This window comes from Sarcophilus harrisii, chromosome 4 (genome assembly GCF_902635505.1).
Source record: "Sarcophilus harrisii chromosome 4, mSarHar1.11, whole genome shotgun sequence".
Lineage (NCBI taxonomy): Eukaryota > Metazoa > Chordata > Mammalia > Dasyuromorphia > Dasyuridae > Sarcophilus > Sarcophilus harrisii.
Window position 1 is genome coordinate 48446495 of NC_045429.1, and position 26258 is coordinate 48472752.

At 34.1% G+C, this 26258-nt stretch overlaps 1 protein-coding gene across 2 annotated transcripts in view; it reads left to right on the top strand.

The window, feature by feature from the left end:
- The window catches only part of ADGRL4 (adhesion G protein-coupled receptor L4), a 128277-nt gene extending 109140 nt beyond the window's left edge, over positions 1 to 19137 (top strand). For both annotated transcript variants that reach the window (XM_023501736.2, XM_031936783.1), the window contains 3 exons: positions 15067 to 15158; positions 17231 to 17399; positions 17707 to 19137. In XM_023501736.2, coding sequence (XP_023357504.1) covers positions 15067 to 15158; positions 17231 to 17399; positions 17707 to 17769 — 324 coding nt within the window. In that variant the 3' untranslated portion in view covers positions 17770 to 19137. The remainder of the gene's footprint in view (positions 1 to 15066; positions 15159 to 17230; positions 17400 to 17706) is intronic.
- Positions 19138 to 26258: the final 7121 nt, after the last annotated feature.

Consider the following 26258-nt stretch of genomic DNA (forward strand, 5'->3'; position numbering starts at 1 on the left):
TAGAGAAATTTGCCCTGTGTCATCTAAAGACAGCAAGAGTATGAAAGGAGTATACCTATTTTGGATGCTTCTAATTCCTCTTCCATGACCCCATTTCCTGAGGTCCCCATGAAACTCCCAGATAAGTGCAGAGAGATGCAACAATTGCAGAATAAAGCTTAAGAATAATTCCTATCGCTTCCATCATCTTTTCTGATGTTCTTACATGTTCCTCCAGTAACATCTAGTCTGTTACTTTCCTTAGAATAAATGTCAAGCTTGCTCCTTTCCTATCTTGTTGAAGAAAGAAGAAAGGGTATTCTGCTATCACATGTTCTCTTCTCAGTTCTAAATGAAGTCTTTTAAAGTATTTGCCAGGAATATCATGCACACAACCACAAAGTGTTTGCTAAGATCCCTAATATCCCTGTGAGCAGGCCAGCCAGACTTACTGATTTGTACATGCTCAGATCTTTCAAATATTCTTTTACTTGGTTTCTACTAGTAGCTACTTTTCAGGGCCTCTATTACATTTAATTATTGAAATTCCTTTTCAGTTTTTTTTTCATTTCTTTCATAGAATTCAGGCTGTAAAATGAGTTTAGCACTCCAGTTTTTTAGAGTTTCAATTAAATTCATACTACTTGTCATGTATTACTAGAACTATCTCTTTAGAGGGACTTTTATGTCAAATTCCTTCCATTATCCTTAACAATTGTTTGTCAATAGTCCGTCAATTCCATCTACTCTATTGATGTCTATAGCTTTTTTTTTCACAACATTTAATAAATGCCTTACTTTCCACCTTTACCAAACCATCATGGGATTGAGTACCCTATGATGATTTTTTCCTGCTACCCAAGCTTCCTCAGCACTTAATATGTGACCTCTAGGTGAAGTAGTAAATGCCACAGTGATCTCATTGTTGTGGGGACCATTGTCAGCTTTGCTCTGTCATCCTATCCTACTCCTTTCTTCTTCATTGTTGTTAAGTCATTCAGTTATGTCTGACTTCTCATGATCCCATTTGCAATTTTCTTGATAAAGATGATGGAGTGGCTTGCCATATTTCTCCAGTTCTCTTTACAAAGAAGAAACTGACTCAGGATCCAAATCAGTTCTTCTTGACTCCAATTTCTGTGTTCTTACCTAGGGAGCCACCAAGTTGTCTTAGAGTAGAGGACACCATAAAAGAAATGAATAAAGTAATTTTGTACAACATTTTGTAGGGATGGATGTTATGGGCTATCTTTGCAAGTATTTTGAACATTTCAGATGTTATCAGTAAAGTAAAGATCACACTATCTTTGTCCCTAATTCTATTGTTCTCACTATGCCACTTTGAAAAGACATTAAAAAAAGAAATGAATAAATGAATGAGCAAAAAAGGGAAAGGTTTAACCATGTGGTGAGAGTTAAAATGGCTAATAGATGTCCTATATGTTCCAAAGGCAAGCAAAAAATATCAAAGGAACTAGAAGAAGGTTGTCTCCGTATCAGAGAAACCCCTTAGTGAATAGCTAGATGGTAGTATCTAATCAATAGAACATTGAGTCTGAAGTTAGAAAGACTCTTCATGAGTTCAAATCTGACTTCAGACACATATTAGCCATGTGATCCCGGCCAAGTCACAACATCTTTTAGCCAAATTTTTCTCATCTGAAAAATGAGGACAATAATAGCATCTAACTCAAAAGATTATTGAGAAGTTAGAATGAGATAACATAAATATGATACTTTGCAAACCTTAAAGTGTTATATAAATGCTAGATATCATCATCATCATCATCATTCTATTCCTATGAAATTCTTTAAAATACTTTGAAACCTGTTTGTGACCATTGTATATCTCTTCATTGAAGATAGGGTGTTTTTCAACTACATTTCTTTGGAGATTCCATAACTTTCATGACCATATATTCCATTTTTAAGTAGTAGACTTACCTTTGATATGTGCCTACTCTTTCACCTTTGTTCCCTGTCTTAGCCTCACTTTGTGACTTATATCCATCTAAAATGACAAAACAGTTACAGTCTCTTTAGAATAATATTAACCTGAAAAAGAACTCTTGTTTCAGAAAGAATGGGCCTTTTAAAAAACTGAATTGTTATCCAAAGGCAGTCGAGCTATCCCTTAGGTTGCTATTATTTATGGGCCCAGCTACATGTCCATATACAATAGTTTAAAATCACTTCTTTTTTTGCCCTAGAATTCTTTACATATCTGCCCAACTCAGTCTGGAAGTTCTTTGACTGAAAGGGCTCTGTCTCCCTTTGTATCTCCTTTGAAAAGTACTTATTACATATACCTGGGATATTTAACAAGGACTTATAGAATTCATTTTTCCTGCTTTGAATCTTTCTTTCTGGGGATTTTCTTTGTTTGTAAAGATTTGTTCATTTTCTCAAGATAAAAAAAAATGTTCTTTTTTCTTTCTTTTACCTTTTACATGACTTCAAATCTGATCTTGCCTTTAGCCAGTCTTTAAAGACCATGGGTGGACATAATAAGATCTAAGATCATACTAAGTATTGACTTATAAAGTCAATATTCAGTATGTATTGTCTTCATCTCCTAAGACCTGAAAATTTCCTTCTTAAAATTGTACTTAGATTATCCTTATTCATTAGAAATATTTTTCTAACACTAGACCTGTGCCTACTTAGTGGCCACCTACTAAAAAGTTGCTGATTGATTTTATTAATTGATAAGACTTAATTAAATGTCATTACCAAATATGTATCTCTGACAGCTGAGTGGCCTGAAGAAAAGACTGGAATGTAAATTAAATGATTTTGTCCCTAATTCTATTGTTCTCACTATGCCACTTGGTAAACTTTAGGAACTTCCCTTATGTACCTGATCCTTCATTTATAAAATGGAAAAAAAAGATGTGTTGTGTCTAACGATAGGGCTATTGTAAAGATAAAAATTAGAAAATAAATATAAAAACATTTTTTAAAATTAGAAAAAAAAATTTAATGTAATATGCTATTTATTTTTATTCTAAATATAATTTTCTGTAGAACATTTTTGCTACAACATTTCTCATATTTTTACCAAATTCTTTGATCAAAGCTTTTTATATTGCAAAGTTGGCTTCGTTAAGCAATACAAAATAGACCAGCCTCCTTGTGTATGCCATTGGTATAGGTTATCTTAAATGCTGTTTTAAAAAGACTTATTATCCCCTATAACTAAAATTGCTCCTGAATTATGATTATTGTTTAGGAATTCAGATATAAAACTAGGTCTTAATCAACTATCTCCCACATTTATCAATATTTATCATTGTTTTCCTCTTATCTCCGAGATTTTTTTTTCATCACCTCCACTTCATTGTCAATTGAGAAATGAATTTTCCTATTAATACTTTTAATGTATGCTAACTCTTTCATTTTAATTCCTACCCTACCATCAACCTATGACTTCTTTCCATGTGCAAGGACAAAACATTTTTATGAATGAGCCCATGATATTTCTTCTGTGCCCACTAGATCACAACATCTCTCTTTTATACTCATTATTAGCTGCCTCTTTTTTTCAGTTACTTCCTGAGTTTGAATTTAAAGAGTTATTTTTATATTGCCAGTGCTACTATATTTTTTAATCCCACAAAGCTATAAGGGCTGAGCAATAGTTTAATGCCTAAGATTATATACAAAGAGTAAAAGATTAACTATATTAAAAAATAATATGTCAGTTGTAGATATAACCTATGGGAATATCTGTCTAAGTGAGAAAGTCTGCTGTTGATTAATGCCTTTTATTGTGGCCTACCTATATGCACAGGTTGATGATAAATAACCTCTCAGAGAAATATATAAGTAATGCTGAATTTTAAGTATTTTTAGATAGTCTATGATATGAGTAAATAAGGGCTGTGACTTTGACCATTTCCTTAATTCAGATGTTATCAGTAAAGTAAAGATCACACTATTTAGGGGTATATATAACCTTCATATACTCTAGGGTGGAGGGAGTTGTTGTTATTGAGGTAATTGGGGTTAAGTGACATCCCCAGGGTCACACAGTTAGAAAGTGTTAAGTGTCTGAGGCCAAATTTGAACTCAGATCCTCCTGACTTCAGGTCTGGTGCTCTATCCATTGTACCACCTAGCTGCACCTCATATACTCTTTATAGTATTATCCTATAGTACCATAAATATATACATATATTTGTATGTATGTATATGGAGAGAGAGAGAGAGAGAGAAAGAAAGAGAGAGAGAGAGAGAGAGAGAAAATACTATAGTATAATACTATACTCTTCAGATATTCTGTCCCTCACTTCTAAAAAGAAAAAAGAGGTACAAAAACTGAAATTGGAACTAGATTCCAAAAGGTTTACAACAGTTAATGGATTTCAAAAATTAATAAGCCATGATGAGTTTATTCATGAAAATTAAGCTGTTTGGTGATCTCTATTTTTTTTTTAATTAATATCTAGGAAGGCAACTATAAGCTTCCCTAAAATGACCTTCCACCACATGGTCTGAGACCATAATGAGTTCAGTCAGTAATGAATTTGAATTCAATTTGGTATTTCCTAGATTTAAGATGGTTAGCTATCTGTATTTAAGTGTATCTAATACCTAGAATGTAATCTACATGAGGCAAAGAACCAAGTCTTATCTAAATTTTTATCTTTCCTGGAACCGACTACAATGCTTTTGCTTGATGAATATTTATTGAAATGTTAATCTTATACCATAAGAGAATTGGGGGAGGAGAGAAACTCTCCCAAGTATGACCAAACTGGGCCAATACAAAAATACTGAATTGATTTTATGCTTCTGCCACTTTCTCTGAAGAAACATAAGGGGATTTCTCTGAACTCAGAACAATTTTGTGAAAGTTTTCTAGATATTATTAATTAGTGTGATTATTATGTATTGCCACATCCAAAAAATCCATCACCAATTGGCCAACCCTCCTCTTATTTGCTTCTGGATACTTAACCAGATTGGTTCTTGGGAAAACACAGATAGTCTGTTGCTGGCTCTATGCTTAAAGCCTTTCAGAAGTCAAGTTTCCACAATTTGCATTCCTCTGGCATAAGGAATTTTTTAGTGAAGTTAAAAGTCCTGTCTTCTAAGCCAAAGGTCTTTTTTTTTTTTTTGGCTGAGGCAAATGGAGTTAAGTGATTTGCCCAGGGTCACACAGCTAGGAATTGTTTTGTATGAGGTCAAATTTGAATTCAGATCCTCCTGACTTCAGAGCTGGTGCTCCACCCACTGTGCCACCTAGCTGCCCCCTAAACCAAAGCTTTCTTAAAAACATTCTTGGTTTGTTTTTGCCTTTTATTTATTTTGGTATCTTTTGTCATTTATATTATTAGAGATATTAGAGATATTTTAACTGACCACTTCAGAATTTCACATTTTTATTTTTAACCTTAATTTGGATGTTTAATCTACAGTTAGATGAAAAATGGCCACATTCCAACTATGACAGTTCATGCTGACCTCAGATTGTTAGATGTGAAACATATCACACGGACAGTATTTATTCTAAGTGGGTAGAGTGTGTTTTCTTTGAGAGTTTAAATCCCAAGAATTTATACTGCCTGCTTGCATACCTACAACCATATAGCAATTTTAAGAGGTCTTGTCTCCTTTATTGAAAATCTATCTCTTGTTGTACTCTTTTGATATCACTAATATCATATCAATTTATCTGCCTGTGTGCATTAGTTCAATTCAGGTTGGCAAACATTTAGGAAACCTTCCCGTATTCAAGGTAAGACAAAAGCCTGGCATAGTGAATAGATGGCCAGCCTCTATGTCAGAATTATCCACAATCTGGATTACTGGAGCCAGTAATAACAAGTATTACTAGTTATAAATAGGATCTTTTGCAAGCCAATGCAATCTTCATTGATAGAGGGAATAAACTCAGAAGTAATTTTCCACTTTATGTCAATGAAACCCCTCCTCCCTCTGCCTCTCTCCCACATTGTGCAATGTACTCTAAACTAAGCAGGGGAGATAAAGACACAGATTAGCTCCTGCCTTCATGTAACTTACATTGTACTAGATAGAGGAAAGAAAATTCCTCCATATGTGTTTGTCTCTCTGTATCTCCGTCTTTCTTTCTCCCTCTCTCCCTCCCTCCTTCTTTCTCTCCTCCCTCTTCCCTTCCTCCCTCTCTTTCCTTCCCTCCCTTCCTCCTTTCCTTCTCTCTTTCTCTCTTTCCCTCCTCTCTTTTCCCCCTCCCTCCCTCCATTTCCTTCTGTCCCTCCATTCTGTCTTCCCACTCTCTTCCTTCTCTCTTTCTCCATTTCTCTCTCTCCCTCCTTCCTTCCTTCTTTCTCCCTCCTTCCTTCCTCCCTCTTCTTTAATCCTTCCCTTCCTCTGTCCCTGCCTCCCCCCTCTCTCTCTCCTCCTTTCTCTCCCCCTTCTTTTTTCTCTACCCCCTCTCTCTCTCCCTTTTTCTCTCTTTTTCTCTTTCTTCTTTTTGTCTCTCTATTTCTCTCTGTCTCTGTCTCTCTCTCTCAATAGATTTAGATATATATACATGCATGTATATTTATGTATATATACACAGAGAGAAATATAGACAGTATAAGCAAAGTTATACAAAGAATTTCAAAGGGAAGGTAGAAGCCCTTTTAACAGGAAGGATGAGGGAAAGGATGATATAGGAGGAATATTTGAGCTATATTACTGAGGGACAAGGCCCCTTTATCAAACTTTGTATGGCCTTTCACACTTAGCACATTGTTCTGCACATAGTAGGTCATTAACAAATGTTTATTGAATGATTTCTTTTTTCCTTTGGACAGCATTTGTTGGTTATGATTTGTGCCAGCATTTGGATGTATTTTTTTTTGGTTTTGTTTTAAAGTAAAATATAGGCATAGCCTAAAAAATAAATGAATAAATAAATAAAGGCCTGCTTGAGAATGTGTTCAGAAATGTTGACATTGACACACTTGCCAAATATGCTATGTCTAGAGCATAAATTATAAACTTTCTATTAAATTTTCATGGCAATGCATAATTTTATGACAAAATTAATACTTATTTATACAAGGTCTTAAATATATTTAGCTATCAAGTATTCATATTTTAAATAATTGAGATTTTTCAGAGCAATTATAATTGCAAAATCTCACATATACTACTGCTGAGCATTTCTTTATTCTAATTTAATTTTTAGCGTCTCTTGCTGCTCTTCCCCCACTTCCAGCTTTCCAATGCTCTACATGACTAGTGCTGTAGCTAAAGCATTTACAGAAGCACTGCCAATTGGGAGGAAATAATAAGAAAAATCATACAGGAGACAAAACCGAGACGGCTTGATTGCCAGCTTGTGAGCAATTCTGTGCAATTAATATGGCATACTTTAAAAAAAAATTGGAAGTTTAAACTGTTGCCTTGTTAACTGTTTAACATTATGGTACTCTAACTAAAATAGCACATTGGTTGAGAAAAGACCACTAATTCATGCATGTCTTTAGATAGGCAGACACAGTGACCTGTGTCTTTTGCCCTTGACAAAATTGGGGCTATCGTAAATTGGTTAATTTCAAGATAATACGAGCAGTTGAGAAATATAGCAGTTCTGAACATCACACATTTCCAACGGAGCCAGATTCCACCTGATGTATGTAAAAAATTCAAGCTTGCATCTAAAGGAGCAGCAGGAGAAATTTTCTCATTCTTTTTGGTGAGATCTGACATCAGCATATAGATGGCTTTATCAATTATTGAGAATGAGACTAAGAAAAGAAAAATGACTGATTTGGGGGGATTCATTTTGAAGTCTGAATTTGAAGCACTCAGACTGAATCAGGACTTGTATATCTAAATCTTTCAGAATTATCTTCTGCTTTTTCACTAGCTCTTTTTGCTAAATTTTCCAGTGCTAGAAAGGCAGGCAGAGTCGAGCAACATAGGATGCCCACTGATCTTCTGCAAAGAATATGCATCATGAAGAAGAGTGCAGATTCCATTCCATAAATAAATAACCCTAAAGTTGGAAGGGGGGGAATCAAGAGACTCCTAAATTGAATGATGACTTACTATCTCCTTTTAGATGTTGTCTGTTTATTTGGTCTAGGTAAATACCACCCCTGTGTCTATTTCCAGTCTTTCCTGTGATACAAGACATGGTGGGGATTACCAGAGGGTTTCTTTCTCTTCTTTTTCACACTCTGATTTGCATATTCTCCAAAGAAAGCTTTATAGGCTCTGGTGGTTGATGATTCCAGGACTGTAAAACAAATTGCTTGTGAATTCAAATTCATTTCTAAGTCTTCGTTTATCTTAAAAACTCCAATATTCAGGATAAAAATAGGACTAGAGTAATAATTCTTAAGGCAGATAGGTTATTTTCTGCTTATAGTCAGGAAGACCTGAATTCAAATTTATTGTCAGACACTAGTTATATGATCCTATTTAAATCACTTAACTGCTGTTTGCTTCAGTTTCCTCATCAATAATATAAGGGTGATAATAATAATAATAATAGCATCTCCCTCTCAGGTAGTGGAGAGGACCAAATAAGATGTTTCTGAAACACTTTGTACACCTTAAAGCTTTAGATATATACTAATACATGAATAATATATACTAATAGGAACTATTTCATAGCATAAGTAATATATGTGTATATATATATATGCAGTTATATTTATAAAATGTGGGTTGTATATATTATATAAATGGTGTGAATATTATGCTAACGTGCCCTCTCTGTATAAGGAACTATACTAGATTTTGCAGGTAATTCTGGAATACTTAGCAACTCAGATCTATGATTTTGTCAATGTTGGTAATTTCTCCAATACTGCAATTTGCAACTATCCATACATGCTTATCCCAGATAGGTCTTAATTATGTCCTTCCTTATGTCTGCTACAGAGGGTACACCCAACATGTGGGGACTTTTCCTTACCTTTCCCTATTATTTCTAGGATAAGAAGAGAGCACACAAAATCCCAACATTCAGTATGTCTAATGCTTTTCTTCACAAGTAGAATGTAAATTTCCAGAAGACAGGAAATGTGCCATTTTTACTTTATATCTCCAATACCACCCATAGAATAAAGGCAATCCAATAATAGCCTTCTCTTCAAGAAGCTTACATTCTACTCATGGTGGAAAACATTGGGCATACTAAACCCTTTTAATCTTTATGAGCATATGTTACCAATGAGATCTTTTTCATATGGTTTGGTCTGTCTACCTAACAACTTCCATTTCTTAAAGGCAGGGATATATCTTATACTTTTTTTGTATCCCATTACTTACTTAGCAGGTATTCTACAAATAAACCCATCCTGAATACAGGGAAAGTTACTGATATAAGGCACTAAATTCCAGGAGTGAGTGACTAGCAAAATTAGTCACTTAATCTACTAAAGTCACTGAAGATTTCCATATTACTGATGAGAAAAAACATAGGAGAAAGAAGTGAAATCACAAATGGGAGGACTTTATATGATTGTTGTTAGAGTACTTAGATAATTCATAATTTAAAACTATAATCATTACATACATGTTAAAATATTAATAATTCATTTTCACTTCTTTTCATTCTTATTGTTTTGTTTCATTGGGAGAAGAGTATGATCAAGAAGCATCTCATTTATTTCCTCCTTTTGGGATTTTCTCTATACCAAAAATTAATGCTAAAGCTCAGATTGCAAAAATTTCATAGTCTGGTTTATTTTTCTCCTGATGTCTTCAATCTGTTTTTTTCAGCCTTGCCAGAGTAATTCCTTCTAAGTTTCTTATATAATTATCCCTACTACTAATTATAGGTGGATTTTTATTCTGCTTGTCTACTTTATCTTGTTTTTCTCTTTTCCCTGTATTTGCACCTTCTTCTTCCAAATCTCTTCATCACCTTCATCCATAATGGCCTTCAGATTATTCATAGCTTTGATATTCCATGAAAACTTCTACTGTTCTGTTCATATTAAGCACTAGTAACTCCATGTAATTTACACTGTATTGAAAAAGGTTAGGATATAATATTTATCTAGCATCCTAGCATCATAGATCTAGAGTTGGGCAGCACACACAAAGGAGGGTATTTTTATTCCTTTCATCCCAGGAATCAATAACTGACCATAACAAAATAAAAAAATGTCACATTACAGAATCAAATAAATCACAGAATTTCTGAGTTGTCTGGCACTTTTGCAGTAGATGATTCTAATTTGTGCTTTAAAAAGAATCCCTAATATAATGCACAAATAACCATCCAGTCATCACCTGAATATCACAGTGAGGAGGAATCTATTAATACTTGCAATGGCCTAATGCATAGTTGGAAAGTGCTGGTTGTGGGATTTGTTTTCCCTGAAGTCAAGCTTAAATCTGTCTCTCTGCAGCCATTTTACCTATTTATGACCTATAGGGCCAAGTAATTACAAATCTAACCCCTCTTTCACATGACAGACTTTCTAGTACTTGAGAACTGTTACCACAGTTCCTTTCCTTCTGGCTAAACATCCCTAGTTCCATCAACCAATCAATTTCTTATAGGATTTGGATGCAAAGCTCCTTCTGATGGACCTCATCCAGGAACTCTTCAACTTAGCAATGCCTCCAAAATGAAACAATCCTCTATATCAGTGGTTCTTAATCTAGGACAATGATTTTTTTATTTAACATTTTTTCCACTTTTTTATTTAAATTTTTTTCAAATATATATAAAGTTAGCTTTCAACATTCATTTTTGTAAGATTTTGAATTCCAAATCTTTCTGTCTCTTTCCATTCCTTCTTCCCCAAGCAGTTTGATATAGATTATACATGTAAAATCATGCTAACCATATTTCTTTATTATCGTGTTATAAAAAAAGAATCAGAACAAAAAGGAAAAACAACGAGGAAAAAAACCAAGAAAAGTGAAAATACTGTGCTTCAATTTGTATTTGTAGTTTGTAGTTCTTTCTCAGGAAGTGGATAGCATTTTCCATCATGAGTCTGTTGGAATTGTCTTAAATCACTGTATTACTGAGAAGAGTTAAACCTATCATGGTTGATCATTATATAATATAGATTCTGCTCACTTCATTCAGCCTCAGTTCATGTAAATCTATGCAGGATTATCTGAAATCCACTTACTTATTTCTTATAGTACAGTAGTATTCTGTTACATTCATATGCCAAAATTTAGTCATTTTCAATTGATGGGCATGCCCCCTTTCAATTTCCAATTCTTTTCTACTACAAAAAGAACTACTATAAATATTTTTGTATATGTGGGTCTTTTCCCCTTCTTATGGTCTCTTTGGGATACAGACCCAATAGTAGCATTGCTGGATCAAAGGGTATTTGCAGTTTTATAGCTCTTTGGGCATAGTTCCAAAATGTCCTTCAGAAATTGTATCAATTTGCAATTCTACTAACAATACATTAGTGTTCCAATTTTCCCACATCTTTTCCATCATTTAGCAACACACTTTCCCTTTTTATCATATTACCCAATCTTACATTGTGAAGTGATATCTCAGAGTGGTTTTAATTTTCATTTCTCTAATCAATAGTGATTTAGAGCCTACAATCCATGATTTTATATGTGTGTATATACATATACATATATATATATATATGACATATATATATATATATATTCCTTTGTAATCCTGTGTATTTTGTTCAATGCATTTAAAAAGCATTAATCTGAAAATTGGTCCATAGCCTTTTCCAGAATGCCAAAAAGAGCTATAACATAAAATAATGATTAGGACCCCTCCTGTGGATTTAGTCTCACTAGAACAGAGTGCACAAAGACTATTATTTCTTTATTCCTGGTAGCTATATATTATTTAATGTATTCACTTAACATCAGGAAGTATGGCCTCATGACAGACCCCCAAGGGATTGTTTAATGTTCTCTCTGAAAATGGTCTCAAAGGGCATTTGGGTAAGGGTACATGAACGGCCCATTGTGATATCTGTAGATTAAGGAAATGCCCTAAATATCCTTAACATCCCCTCGATATGCCATTGTGGATCTCTTATCCCTGAACTTATCAAAACACTTCTTGAATCTATTTCTATACTTTAGAAATATGTAATAATGTCTCCTAATAACAAGTTCCATATGCCTACAACTCATATCATCAAGAATACAAGAAGCAACTGAATGAAAATGTTGGATTAGGCCCAATCATAAATAATATCATCAATACAGAAAAGCTTTCAAAATGAGCACGTATGCAGATTTAGGGGGAAAAAACATGCAATGATATCCTTTATGAAATGAGAATTAGTTTGCCACTGCCCAGCAGCACCTGGTTTTTATGAGCGCAAGAAGCTTTCCATTCCATATTGGAAAATGTAATTTCCAGGCCTGAGTTGTCCCTTGAGAGCATTGCATTTCCCTGTTCCCCAATTTCAGCATATGGCACAGGACTGCAAAGCCCAAACAAGTGAACGCTCCAGAGAACCCAAAGGGGTGTGAGCAACAGTTTTCTCTCCCCAGCCCAATCTATAGCTAGCTATATTGGAAGCAAAACTTGAGAAGTGCTGCTAGAACATACTGTAAATTACAAAATGTGTGGGTCTTTGGAACTGTTTTGAAAATTTTCATATTTTCTAGCTCCTGTTTTTACCAAGATAACCAATGTAGCTTAGAATGTCTCACAAATATTTTCAAGACATAAAAAGTAACTTCTAGCATATTTCATGTGCTTTTTTAAAGCATTTTGCCTTATCCAACATCTTTGCTATCTTAATTGATTATGCTAGAAAGAGATGATAATCTTTTAGAATTGTAAAAACCTAGAATCAATATATGGTCCAGGTCTTCTTACATTTCAGAACTGTAAGAAGTTGGTTGGTGAAAATTACCTCTTCAATTCCACTAACTTCTAAATTAAATTTAGACTTTCCTTCAATTCAGTACAGGCAAGAGACATTATTTTGAGAAGGGGTCCATGTCATAAGAAAGATTAAGAGTCTCTGGGATAGTCAGGTTTTTATGACATTGAAAATTATTACATAAAAATGTTACTTATTTGTCATAATAGTTACCTGAATGATGACTACTCAAATATCCTGTCGCCTAAATTTATTTAAATCAATTTTATCTCCCCTCTGCAATTGTGAAAGGTCTTCTTTCTTCTTGATAGGGAAGCATTATTCCCATTAGAATTAATTAATGAAGTAATTAGAATTAATGGACATTTTCCAATATGAAAAAGCCTAAACCTCAGCTTATATTATACCCCTAAGAATTTGCTTCCAAAGATCAACCCCATAGAGGAGAGACAGCACAAAATTCTTGTTTTACTGTTATATTTTAGCAAATACTGGACCTGCCCTTTGGTTGAAATTCTAGCATCCTAGCAATTTATGAAATTTCCAACAACCCATAAAATAGATCATAAAAGAGAGGCTTCCAATTAGTGTTAGTTCAAGACATAAAGACAATAAAAGCTTAACATATTCCCTTGTTATGATTAGCTTAAAAGTTAGCTGATCATTATCATTTTGTCTATCACAATTTCAAAAATTAAAAACCATTGGATAACATATTCAAAGCAAGTATAGTAGTTAGAAAAAATCCTAGATGAGGAGTCAGGATATAATGGTTTTCCAATGGAATCCCGGGGCAAGCTGCATTGTGTTAATTATTGTTAATTTGGTCATCTGTAAAATGGGTGCCAGTTTATTATCTTTCAGGTATATATGTTTCATAGGATGCTATGAGACTCATGTTGGGGAATTTGTGTCAAGGTGAATTAAAGTCTGGAAATGCTAAATAAATAGAAAGTATTAATATTATTTTAAGCACGAGGTATTTAACAAAAGAACATTGATATAAATATGAATTATATCAATCTTATTATATAGCTGGAAGGAACCATATAGAACTTCTAGTACAAAGCCTTCATTTCATTACTGAGAAATTAAAGACCAGAAACATTTAATGCTTTATCCAATTTCTCTCAAAGTGAACAAGTAAAAGCCCTAGGATAAGAACTCAAATCGCTTCTTAACTCCCATTGAATACTCTTGACTCTACACTTTGAGGTCACTGTGTTCATTTGGATTTGAGTATTTCATAAAGGGATAAGTAAATGATTAAAGCAAAAAAAAAATTTTTGTCATACACCTAACCCTCCAGTATAAGCTGAACTAATTTCTAAAAGTTTAGAAAGACAAATAAAGACAAATACTTTTTGTCCTCCAAACATATAAATAATAATAGTTATCCCTTATTAAAAACTTTTGAAAATAAAAATGATAGAAATGATTCATATATATTTAGTTCATGGTACCAAATGCAAAGAATTAAATTATAAGTAAGCATATGTTAATAGAATCAGAATGCCTTACAAAAAAAATTACCTCATAAATATTTGAAGAGATTTTGACACAAAATGTAGGGAAGAAAATAAGCCCCAATCATCAGTATTGTGAGATTAATCTAGGACAGGATGAAGCGTAGAAAACTTCATGAAGTCTGATGAAACATAGCAATGACTTTTAATTCAATTAAACAGAATTTATTTGGAGGTTGATTATGTGTGGAGTGATTGATCGTAATTTATTAAAGGTTCCAGTTTTCTTTCAAGATCCCCCTTGTCTATTTCAAATGAGAGTAACTATTTTTGTCAGAAAAGTCACTAATAGCATTCTTCAAGTAAACCCTTATAAAAATATAACCCATGTCATTCAGTAAAGGATCTATCAAAATTGTTTTCTAAATTATTCCCAAAGCTTTCCAAACCCAAAATGACCTCCATGCACAGGGAGCTTTTGATGTTGCTGGCAACAGATGATATGCCCTGATCAATATGTATGATAGTGAGAAATCTGAAGAGTCTTTTTGGCATCTGCTTAAAATAATCTGCACTGGGAATAGGAGAGATTTACCAAAAAAAGAAATCAATAAACATTTGTGGCGATAATGTTAAGATTAGGTCGAGTTACAGATTTGCTTGACTCATGTCTATTAAAAGATTTTGCTTTCCTAAGATCTAAAACTGCTATGATTTTTCTAGGCTCTTTATAGTGTGACATCTTTACTTCTTTTTTCATCTTCCTCAATATACCTCTAATACTAGCATTCAAAATTATTTCACAATCAATTGAAATTAGTATGTTTCTCCAGGTAAATCTACTGGCTTTTGGGGTGATCATCTACAAAGTTTTTCGACATACTGCAATGCTAAAACCAGAAGTTAGTTGCTATGAAAATATAAGGTAAGCTTTCTTCAAAGTCTCCTTTTTGGGGGATATTAACTGCATGACACCAGATAAGACATTTAACCTAGCAAAACCTCAATTTCTTTATTTGTAGCATCACAGAATCATTGTAAGGTTCAAATGAGATCATAATTCAATTAACTAGTTATTTATTGATGCTTACTATGTGCAATAAACTAGGAGTATGAAGACAAGTCATTGACCTCAAGAAACTGACATTCTAGACTTAGCTAAGTGGCAGAGTGGAGACAGAAAAGGGGTGGGGTGGGCACAGAGAACCCTCACAGAGAGCACTGAGCCTGGTCAGGAAGACCTGGGTTCAAATCCAGTTTCAGACACTAACCAACTGTGTGAACCTGGGCAAGCCACTTAACTTCTATTTATCTCAGTTTCCTCAATGGTAAAATGGGAATCATAATAATAGCACCTACTTCCCAGAGTTGTTGAAAGAACATATGAGTTAATAACACTTATAAAGCTCTTAGCTCCATGCCTGGTAAATAGTAAGTCCTACATAAATACTAGCTATTATTATTGTTGTTGTTATTATTATTATTATTATTATCATGGTGCTTAGCCATCCTCAAAATACCATATAATCAAATACTTCAATGAACCAGTAATTTCACTGATGTCTATCCGCCCTGAGCATGCAGATCACAAACCATCAAAGCCTCCCATTTCTCTGACCACAAGTTGACCACAGGGGCTCCTGCCAACATGCTAGGGTCCTCTCTTAATTGTGTTGAATATCAAGATGATATCTTATATATATAAATGTCAGTTATTATTATGTGAAAAGTGATAGGGCTTGTGTTCAGAAAATCAAAGGTCATTTCTTAGTAATTTTCCTTTTAGGGACAAAATCATTTAAAAATATTTGTGATGGGATAGAGAATTGGTTGTATTTTGCATGTTGCCATGATTTTCTCTATCAGCTTTCTCTCCTTAAAACTGATTTATTGAGACCTTGAAAACCGTTTGTGCAGGGAAAGCTGAAGTGTACAATAGGGAACATTGAAAACAACGTACTGTTTGTGTTGCTTAGAAACACTCCTGCAGTTTCCATGTGTTGTACCAGATTTATAGTTAGGATTTAGCTATTGTGTGATTGATGACTTTCTGTTACTCCTTCCCCTACACAGTCTCATGGAGGGAGCTGGTTTTAATGAAGTTGAAAATGATTCATTTTCTAAGGAACAGGGCTAAAAGATCTTCCATACTAAGGAGTGATTGGACTAAGAATGAATGAGAAAGCAATCATTAGTTACTTCATTTTCAAGGCAATGAAAGTCATCAGTACAGTCAGTGAATAAGCCTGTATAATATTTCACCAAAGTCATAGGCAATTCTTTTTTTTTGTCAAAATGTGTGCACATGCATACACATGCACATATGTATTAAACAAACATTCACATATATTATATGCTTATGATATATATACACAAACATATTATGTGCCTCTAACATAGAGACATCAACATTCTGACCCTGGAAGAATTGAGAGGCATTTGTGTTGTAAGATCAAAAAGAAGAAAATCTAGTTTTACATCCTGCACCCTTTTCTGTATCACATCTGAAAGGAAGCCAGAAAATTCTTTTGATGTTGTGCACATGGGCTGACCTATGAGCACACAGCACATTTTTCCAAGGTTTCTTAGGGGAAATACTTCATAACAGATATATGTTTTACCTTTGGGAATTACATGAACAGTAGATTTAAAATCAAATCATATTGGTCTGCAGTATACCAGAAAGGGGATGGGGGGGAAATATTTTCAGATTAAGAAAGTCTCTTTAAAAAAAAATTATCCACTTTTTTTAATGCTGTATATAACCTGCTTTTAGCTATGAGTTCTTGCAACAGTACAGCAGCACACCCTAAAGGCCACCCCATGTAACTATAGTAAGATTTCTTTTTTTTTCATAATTCAAAATTATTTTCAATCTTTGTTAAAGAAGTTTCTTTGGCTTGTGAATTTTCCACAGTATAATCATGGAAGACTTAATTTAAAGGTTTCAAACAATGTGCTTGAAGCTTCCTTTGTAATATTATAAATATGATTTAGGTCATGTGCACGGGGAGCTCTGGCTCTGCTCTTCCTCCTTGGAACTACCTGGATCTTTGGGGTTCTCCATGTTGTACATGCATCGGTGGTGACAGCATATCTTTTCACAATCTGCAATGCTTTCCAAGGAATGTTCATCTTCATATTTCTTTGTGTTTTATCTAGAAAAGTAAGTATTTCATCTTCATTAAATATCTCATGATTGTTATGCAAACGACTGATACTCCGATGAATGAAAATCTCTATCTGAAAAGAATTCATTCTCTTGGCCTTTATTTCCAAAAGACAGTGAATCTCATCACCATTATTATTGATTGCTCTCTGGAAAGTTTCAGATATGGATATTTAAGCATCTCAGCATGATAGTCTTATGTTGTCCTTGATTTGAAAATAGTATAGGAGTTTTTAGAAATTTATAATAAGTGAGTTCAAGGAATTCTGTAAAAGTGACTTTTGTTTGTCTTCATTTTTTCCAGATTCAGGAAGAATACTATAGGTTATTCAAAAATGTTCCTTGTTGTTCTGGATGCCTACGGTAAATAAAAGAACATTCCAATTCACTACAGGCAAAGAAAGAGAAACCAGACTTAAATGTTATTAATTCATGAAATATGGTATTGTGAAAACACAAAGTGACCTACTGGACAGTCAAACTTCAACTCAGTCATGCCACCTACAGGATAGAAACTATCAAGAAATATGCAATTCAACATATTCTACCCTTTGCAGCTACTCTATACAATTCCTACAAATCAATGTAAATCAGTGTCAAAAATAACAGACCAGATAAGTGGAGAAGATTTGAGTTCTTATTGGAAATAGAGCTACAACTATTAAAAATCTTATTTCTTACCTCAGGAATGATCAAATAACATGAAAGAACTACTTTTTCCCCTTGAATTCTGGCTTTACAAAATGCCTCCCTCCCTATGTTAGTAAGGAATTTCTTTCTCTAAAGTGGGAATGGAGGAAAAGAAGAATAAAAGATTTTTTTAAATGGCTATTCAAAACATTCAGATGTCCTTCTGGTAAATTTTCAACATAAATTAGTTAGGAAATGGTAAGGATAAAATAAGGACTAGAAGGGAAAAGACCTCTTTCAAAAACTTAAATAAATGTTCTGAAGTTACATTTCTATAACAGCAATTTATAGACCCCTCTTTGAGAAATCAATTTCTTTCTGTGAATAATACTCTGGGAGAGACTCAGTCACTTCTTAAGTTAATTGTCGATGGGCAGTTGTGCTCTGCTGATTCTTCACTTCTGTGCCTTTATGAGTTTAATTAAGTCAAAAATCAATGTTGGAGAAATGTATAACCTGATATAACAGTCAAGCTACTGCCTGCATGTGTCAAAGGCCCATTGCTATACATGCCATTAAGTGTAAAAACATTGTACATAGAGGAGATATTTCTATTGAAATTAGTTTTCCTGAAATGAATATTATCTTTGGGGGGCTGGTCTTTTTAGATGCTTTGTTTTTATTGTCTGAAGTCCTATAGAGCCCATTACCAGATTCCTCACATGATTTTCATCTGATAAAGGGCTTTGTAAATATGAAACTGTGCATAATTTAACTTTTCTGTTTTAAAAAAATTCTTTTTTTAAAAAAATGTTATTTATAACAAAGAAATAACTAAGAATTCCTGCTGTATCTTCCCTGAAAACTTCTCTATGGATGTTTTGTTTGAACATGTGTGGGAAAATGTACCATCTCCCTAATGGAAAAAAATATATATCATTTTTCCCTCAAAGAAATAATTGCAGAATTAAATATAATGATTGCTGTAGTGTGAATTAGGTCAATATATGGAATATTTTGCTTTTGCATTAAAAACCATTTCCTTCGTATTTAAGCTGAGCCCTACAAATGCTCTCCTACCAAATAAACTAATGCCTGAAAGAAATTTTCTTACATCAGCTTTTCTTAGTTTTCACCAAAGATGAAATGGAAATTCAGAAGCTTTATATATTTGAAGGGTGTCCTGGCTGGTCCTTTTCTTTCAGCTCCTCATCTCTTCTATGGACAGTCTGTGGTCTGTCAGAAACATCATCCTGCCCAGGTATTTATTAAGTAGCCACACATGCATGACCATGTGTGAGTTACCATCAGGCTGGCTGGCCCAGGAAACACGCTTTCCTACTGCGTAATGACTGCAGTAGCCTGGGTGATATGGAGCAAAGTAATTTGTCTGAGAACACAGAGGATAAGAAGCAATGGTGATGTTTATGTAATGACATCTCTAGGAGCAAGATCCCAGTCACAGATCCATATGGCAAACCAAAATCCTAGGATACTATATTCATCAATCCTTCCATTGATGTCAGTGGGAAACCTGGCTTCTAAGAAGACAGCTGGGGGTGGAGGGAGTCTCCTCTGCCAGATAAAGAAAGCCTAGTATTTCTCTTACCAGGTTTCATATGGGGGAATTGAATGCCCTAGCTAGGAAAAATGGTTTGTTTGTTTGCTTGTTTAAAAAAAAAAAAAGATTGTAAATCATATGTATGGAAACCTCCCCATTTTCTGTGCTCCTCAATCAAACATGATCAAAGTTAAACATTGATGTGCTATCAGTAATTGTTTAGCATCACTAAAAAGGTTTTCCCGTCATGTTCCTCACTTTCAAATCATATGCTATTTCAAATAGGAGTTCTATGTATTTTAGAATAATGAACAAGAAGCGACCTTGAGCAGAGTCAGGACAGAATAGTGCCAAGTGTGCTTGGAGTGTGCCTTAAGGATTGGAAGGATCCTAAGAAATCCAAATGATCAATTCTCCTCATATGAAGCTCCAAAGAGAGTAGGTGACTTGACTGTCACCCAGGAGAAGTGCATTCATATCTTAACACTGATCAATCTCCCTGCATCTCATCAAACCTGTTTCCTCCTCTGTAATAGAAGAATAAATAATGTGTATGCTCTCTACCTTGCAGAATGGTTTTGAGGTCAGCATTTTGCAAAACTTAGCTGTAAAAATTTAAGTTTTAACTATCGAGTCAGTTTTATAAGAAAAATAAGGCCATGCTATTTAAATATCTTTTACCCAAAGTTAATGGCAATACCAACATGAGAAAATAAGTATTTTTACTTTAGACAGAAAACATTGTAGCTACAACCAAAAGCAAGGAAGTTATGTATCAATCGACAAACATTTCTTAACATGTCAGGCATTGTGCTAATCAACAATGCTACAAATACAGACAGAAGGTGCCTTGTCTCAAGGAGTTCACATTCTAATGAAGAAAGCAAAATGTAAATAAATAGGTACATATAAGATACAAACAGTAAAAAGGAGGTATCCTTGGAGAAGACCAAAGTGCCATGTTTTCTTGTTTGAAACAAGGACACACGAGATGTGTTAACTAGCAATGTACAGGGTTTGAGACAGGGACTAGCTCTGTGATTTAATTGGTATAAGGAACTCCTTTGATCAATGCAGGTAACTTAGAGTTTTAGAGTTACTAAAACAGTGAGAGCTTAAATGTCTCACGCAGGGTCAGACATCCAGGGTACATCAGAGACTGGTCTTGAATACAGGTCTTATTGGCATTCTATATGTCACTAGCTTCTGTTTCTCTTTTGTATTGGTCAGGTGGATTGGATTTATGATTTGATCAATGCAATGAGCTCTTGATATGGAAACAATAAATCAATCAACAAGTATTTATCAAGCACCTATAATATTCTAGGCATTGATCTAGACACTGGGGATACAAATATCAAAAGCAGTCTGTACATACAAGGAGTTCACATTTCACTGTGTTCAAAATAAATAAACTGTGTGTGTACACATATACTGATATATAACATACATATACACACATACATACATATGTATTATTGTTATTATGTATACATATTTGTTGTTGTTTAGTTATTTTTCTGTTGTAGTCAACTCTGCAATCTCATTTGGGGTTTCCTTGGCTAAGACACAGAAATGGCTTACCACTTTATATTCCAATTCATTTTACAGTACATGTCTGAGACCAGATTTGAATTCAGGATGTGGAATCTTCCTGACTCCATACCCAGAAGTTTATCCTCTGCATGCTCTAGCTGCCTATGTTTGCATATATGTGTATGATACAGATAGATATGTGTGTGTATTTTATGTGTATGTGTATATATACATGTGTGCATGTTCATGCATATGTGTATACATATACACACAAAAACAACAAATACACACAGGAAGGAAGGGACAACTAACTGAAGAATTAGGGAAGGCTCCTTAGCAATTAAAATGAGCCTTGAAGAATAGCCTCATATTCCAAGAAGCAGAAAAAGGCAGACAGTTTCGGTCTTTGGAGTTAGTCTGAGCAAATACGTGGAGATGGGAAATGTTTGTTCTGCAGGGGAATCTCCAAGTAGACCAGACTAGCAGGATTGCAGAGGGTGTGGAATGTGTGGTTATCCTACAGGAACAGATTGGATTCAGATTGTGGACATCCAAGAGGGGAAGCTCTAGGCAAACACTAGGAGAGTCACTTGAAGTTTCTTGAACAAGGTCAGACCCCTCATTAAGGAATATCAATTTGGCAGCTGAGTAGAGAATCATATGAAGTTGGGAGAGACTAGAATCATGATGATCTTTTAGGAGTCTATTGTAATAGTCCAGACAAGAGGTGATGATTCCTGCCAATCAGTAGCCAAGCTATAAGGTAGTCTAAGTCTCCTGTGGCACAGAGACCTTAAGTCATTACCCCTTACTTTTAATTACAAAACTATTTGGAAATCTATAGTCCATATTTGTATGGATGGGCCAAAAAAGTAACTGGCCTGGGAAATTTTTCATTATTATACTAATAATATCATTAATACTAAATGCATTTTGCTGAATCCAATTCTCCTTTCCCCTTCTGTGGATAGGTAAAATCTTAAGGATGTATGGGAATCATTTGTGAAATGAGCAGTGATTTCACATTTATTATGATGATAGGCAATAAAGGGATTCATGAATAGATTTCATGAGATAAACTTTTTTTTAATGGAAAGAATAAAAGTGAAATTATGAGGCTCAGTGATATCCTTTACAAAAGCTTATAATATAATGTTAAATACATTCGAGGGAATATAAGCTCCAGGAGGATAGGACTTAATTTTGTCCTTGTAGCCCCAATATCTGGTGCCTTGCACAAAGCAGGTGTTTAACAAATCTTTATGAATTAAATTGAATTGATTCACAATTAATTCTTACTAGCAAACTGATTACAGTTTAGTATGAAGAGATTTATGAATAAAAAATGGAGAATATAAAATTGTTTATAATTAAGTATAGATAATCTATCTCTTTCATGATATCAACTACTCTGCTCAATGCTCTTCAGTGGCTCCCTTTCCATCTGCACCAAGTTTAAATTCTTTACCTGGCAATTAAAGCATACATCCCTTATGCTACAACCTGTGTTCAGTTACTTCTCACTACTTATTGATACACATCTTCTGATTGAACCAGATTAGGACCCATCCTGTTTCATAAATAGTCAGTGAGTCAACATGGATTTATTAAGCACTTACTATGTGCCAGGCACTGTTCTAAGCATTGGACCCTTACTGTCCTTTTCAAAACTAATCTCTCCACAATTGGTCTCCACAAACTATTTTCACCTTATTCTTCTTATTGTCTGAAAGCTTATCAGTTTTCCTTGCTTTTTCTTTGCCCTATTACTCTCCCTTAAGCATAAGTGTTCCATAAAGCTCTCCCCTAGGGCCTGCTCTTACTCTATATGTTTTGATTTTCTTTTAATGATCTTTTTAAAATATCACAGGTCCAATGTATCATCTCTACTCAGATGACTCCCAAATCTAAGCATCCATCCCCAATGTCTCCCATGAAGTCTCAACCTGCTTAATCTGTTGCTTTCAGAACATCTACAACTGTCCTATAAGTATCTCAAATTTATTTGATCTGGTATACATGTGCATTTCAAATCTTCCCTAATGTAAATTCCTTGAAGCCTGGAGTTGTCTTTTTTTCTTTTTCTTTTCTTTTAAAATACATAATATCCCTATACCTAGTGAAGTGATTTACACATTTTAGTAATTAATAAATGTTCGTTGAATTTTTTCAAGCAAATCTCATGCTAAATCACATCTGCACACCTCTATTCTTGCTGTCCCCCCTGCCTGAAATGGCTTCCAGGCTAGACATGCTGAGCAGGAAGCAGCTGCTTGTCTTTTAAGGAATGATGATGTATATCCCCAAATTCTGTCAAGTGAGAAAAAATCAAGTAAGGATCAGAAGAAAAGAAACAACAGCATTGTATATAGGTGGAATAGGATTCGATGTGGAGTCTGGAGACCTGGGTTCACTCTATTGTGAAGCTTTTCTTAACTACTCCATCCTCTGATTCCCCCTTCTCCCAAAGGCAGAATCACTCAATACAAAAAATAATAATAATAACAACAACAAAGCAAAACAAATGTAAAACTTAATTACCCAATCTTTGCAAATTCCTTATGCAATTTGTGAATTGTTAACAGGAATTTTAATAACAAATGTTATAAGCATTGTGAGAGTAATCTTTAAACAACATTTAGTGACAAAGTGGATTGTCTTCTTTAGCTTATGCATATTTCCTTTCTGTTCTCTTTAAGACTTAGTTTACCTTCTTATTTATGGATACCATTTCATGAGATGATTTGTAATTAAAATGTTTTATGTACATAAATTTGGTTTTAAATATAAGCAGTCATTTTCTATCATATCTACCAAATATAATAACATTTAAAGGGTCTTTGATAAAGAATTTTTTACATTTTACAATTGTTTTGTGTTTCATCTTAAAAAAGGATTGTGTTATATATGTCATATAAAAATGGATTAAATAATATCTAGAATGTATAAGAATGTAAGTGCTTTATAAATATACATATGTGAGTATGTATATGTATACATGTGATACATGATTGTATTTTATTCTTACTATCACTCTGTAAGACATGAGCTAGTATTATCCTCACATTATATATGAGGAAACTAAGGCCCTATTAGTTTAAATAACTTTTTAGAGTCACACAAATAGTAAATGCCTAAAATAGGATTTGCCTCCACGTTCAGTGCCCCATACACTATGTTCCCTTACTGTTAAAGTGATCTGATAAGTTTGACCTAGAAAACAGATTTGAATAGTGGAGGCTGGAGGAAAAATACTGATAGCCATCTTTAAGCATTGGAAGAGCAATCATGTGGACAAAAGATTTTATGTGTTTTGCCCAGTCTAGATGTTAAAATTTGAATAAATGAGCAAAAGTTGTATGGATAGAAGCTTTCTACTCTATATAAGGAACAATCTTGTAACAATTAGAGCTGCCCCAAAATAGAATCTATTCTTTGGGGAAGTAGATAGCTCCAAATCTCTAGAGGCCTTAGTTTATACTGGATGGTCACTTGTTGGATACATTGTGGACATTAGGTATGAATATGCTGGATGACTTCTGAAGTCCTTCCTAAATTTGATATTCTGAAATTTAGCTCAATTCAATTCACTTCAACAAACACTATCTTCATGGTGCTACATTAAGCTCCAGAGCTACAAAGACAAAAAATATTCTACCTTCAAGAAACTTACTCATTCTAGAAGTATATGGGGTATTTTCTACTTTACAAAGAATGAAAAAAAATCTATCAAGAAATAATATATAACATGATGATAAAAATCACACTAGATAGAAACTTATGGAATTTACATGAAGAATACAGAGGTTAAAGAAAGAATAAACATGAGAGCTGCAAATCAAAGTATGAAATTCTAGAACAGAAAGTGAAAATAAATAATTAAGAAAGTGAGAGCTGAAATCACTTTTTTTAGAAAAAAGCACAATAGATAAAATTTGAAACTACCAAACAAGTTGCATCAGAAACAAGTAAAGGGTGTTTTTACTTGACTGCTTAAGAGGAGAAAAAAAAGAAGGGAAGAGTTTTTTTTTTATTTTCTTTTTTTATTATTATAATAACTTTTTTATTGACAGAATCCATGCCAGGGTAATTTTTTACAACATTATCCCTTGCACTCACTTCTGTTCCGATTTTTCCCTCTCTCCCTCCACTCCCTCCCCTAGATGGCAAGCAGTCCTATATATGTTAAATATGTCACAGTATATCCTAGATACAATATATGTGTGCAGAACCAAACAGTTCTCTTGTTGCACAGGGAAAATTGGATTCAGAAGGTAAAAATAACCCGGGAAGAAAAACAAAAATGCAAGCAGTTTACATTCATTTCCCAGTGTTCTTTCTTTGGGTGTAGCTGCTTCTGTCTATCATTGATCAACTGAAACTGAGTTAGATCTCTTTGTCAAAGAAATCCACTTCCATCAGAATACATCTTCATACAGTATCGTAGTTGAAGTATATAATGATCTCCTGGTTCTGCTCATTTCACTTAGCGTCAGTTCATGTAAGTCTCTCCAAGCCTCTCTGTATTCATCCTGCTGGTCATTTCTTACAGAACAATAATATTCCATAACACTCATATACCACAATTTACCCAACCATTCTCCAATTGATAGGCATCCATTCATTTTCCAGTTTCTAGCCACTACAAACAGGGCTGCCACAAACATTTTGGCACATACTGGTCCCTTTCCCTTCTTTAGTATCTCTTTGGGGTATAAGCCCAGTAGTAGCACTGCTGGGTCAAAGAGTATGCACAGTTTGATAACTTTTGGGGCATAATTCCAGATTGCTATCCAGAATGGCTGGATTCGTTCACAACTCCACCAACAATGCATCAGTGTCCCAGTTTTCCTGCATTCCTCCAACATTCATCATTATTTTTTCCTGTCATGTTAGCCAATCTGACAGGTGTGTAGTGATATCTCAGAGTTGTCTTAATTTGCATTTCTCTGATCAATAGTGAGTTGGAGCACTCTTTCATATGAGTGGTAATAGTTTCAATTTCATCATCTGAAAATTGTCTGTTCATATCCTTTGACCATTTATCAATTGGAGAATGGCTTGATTTCTTATAAATTAGAGTCAATTCTCTATATATTTTGGAAATGAGGCCTTTATCAGAACCTTTA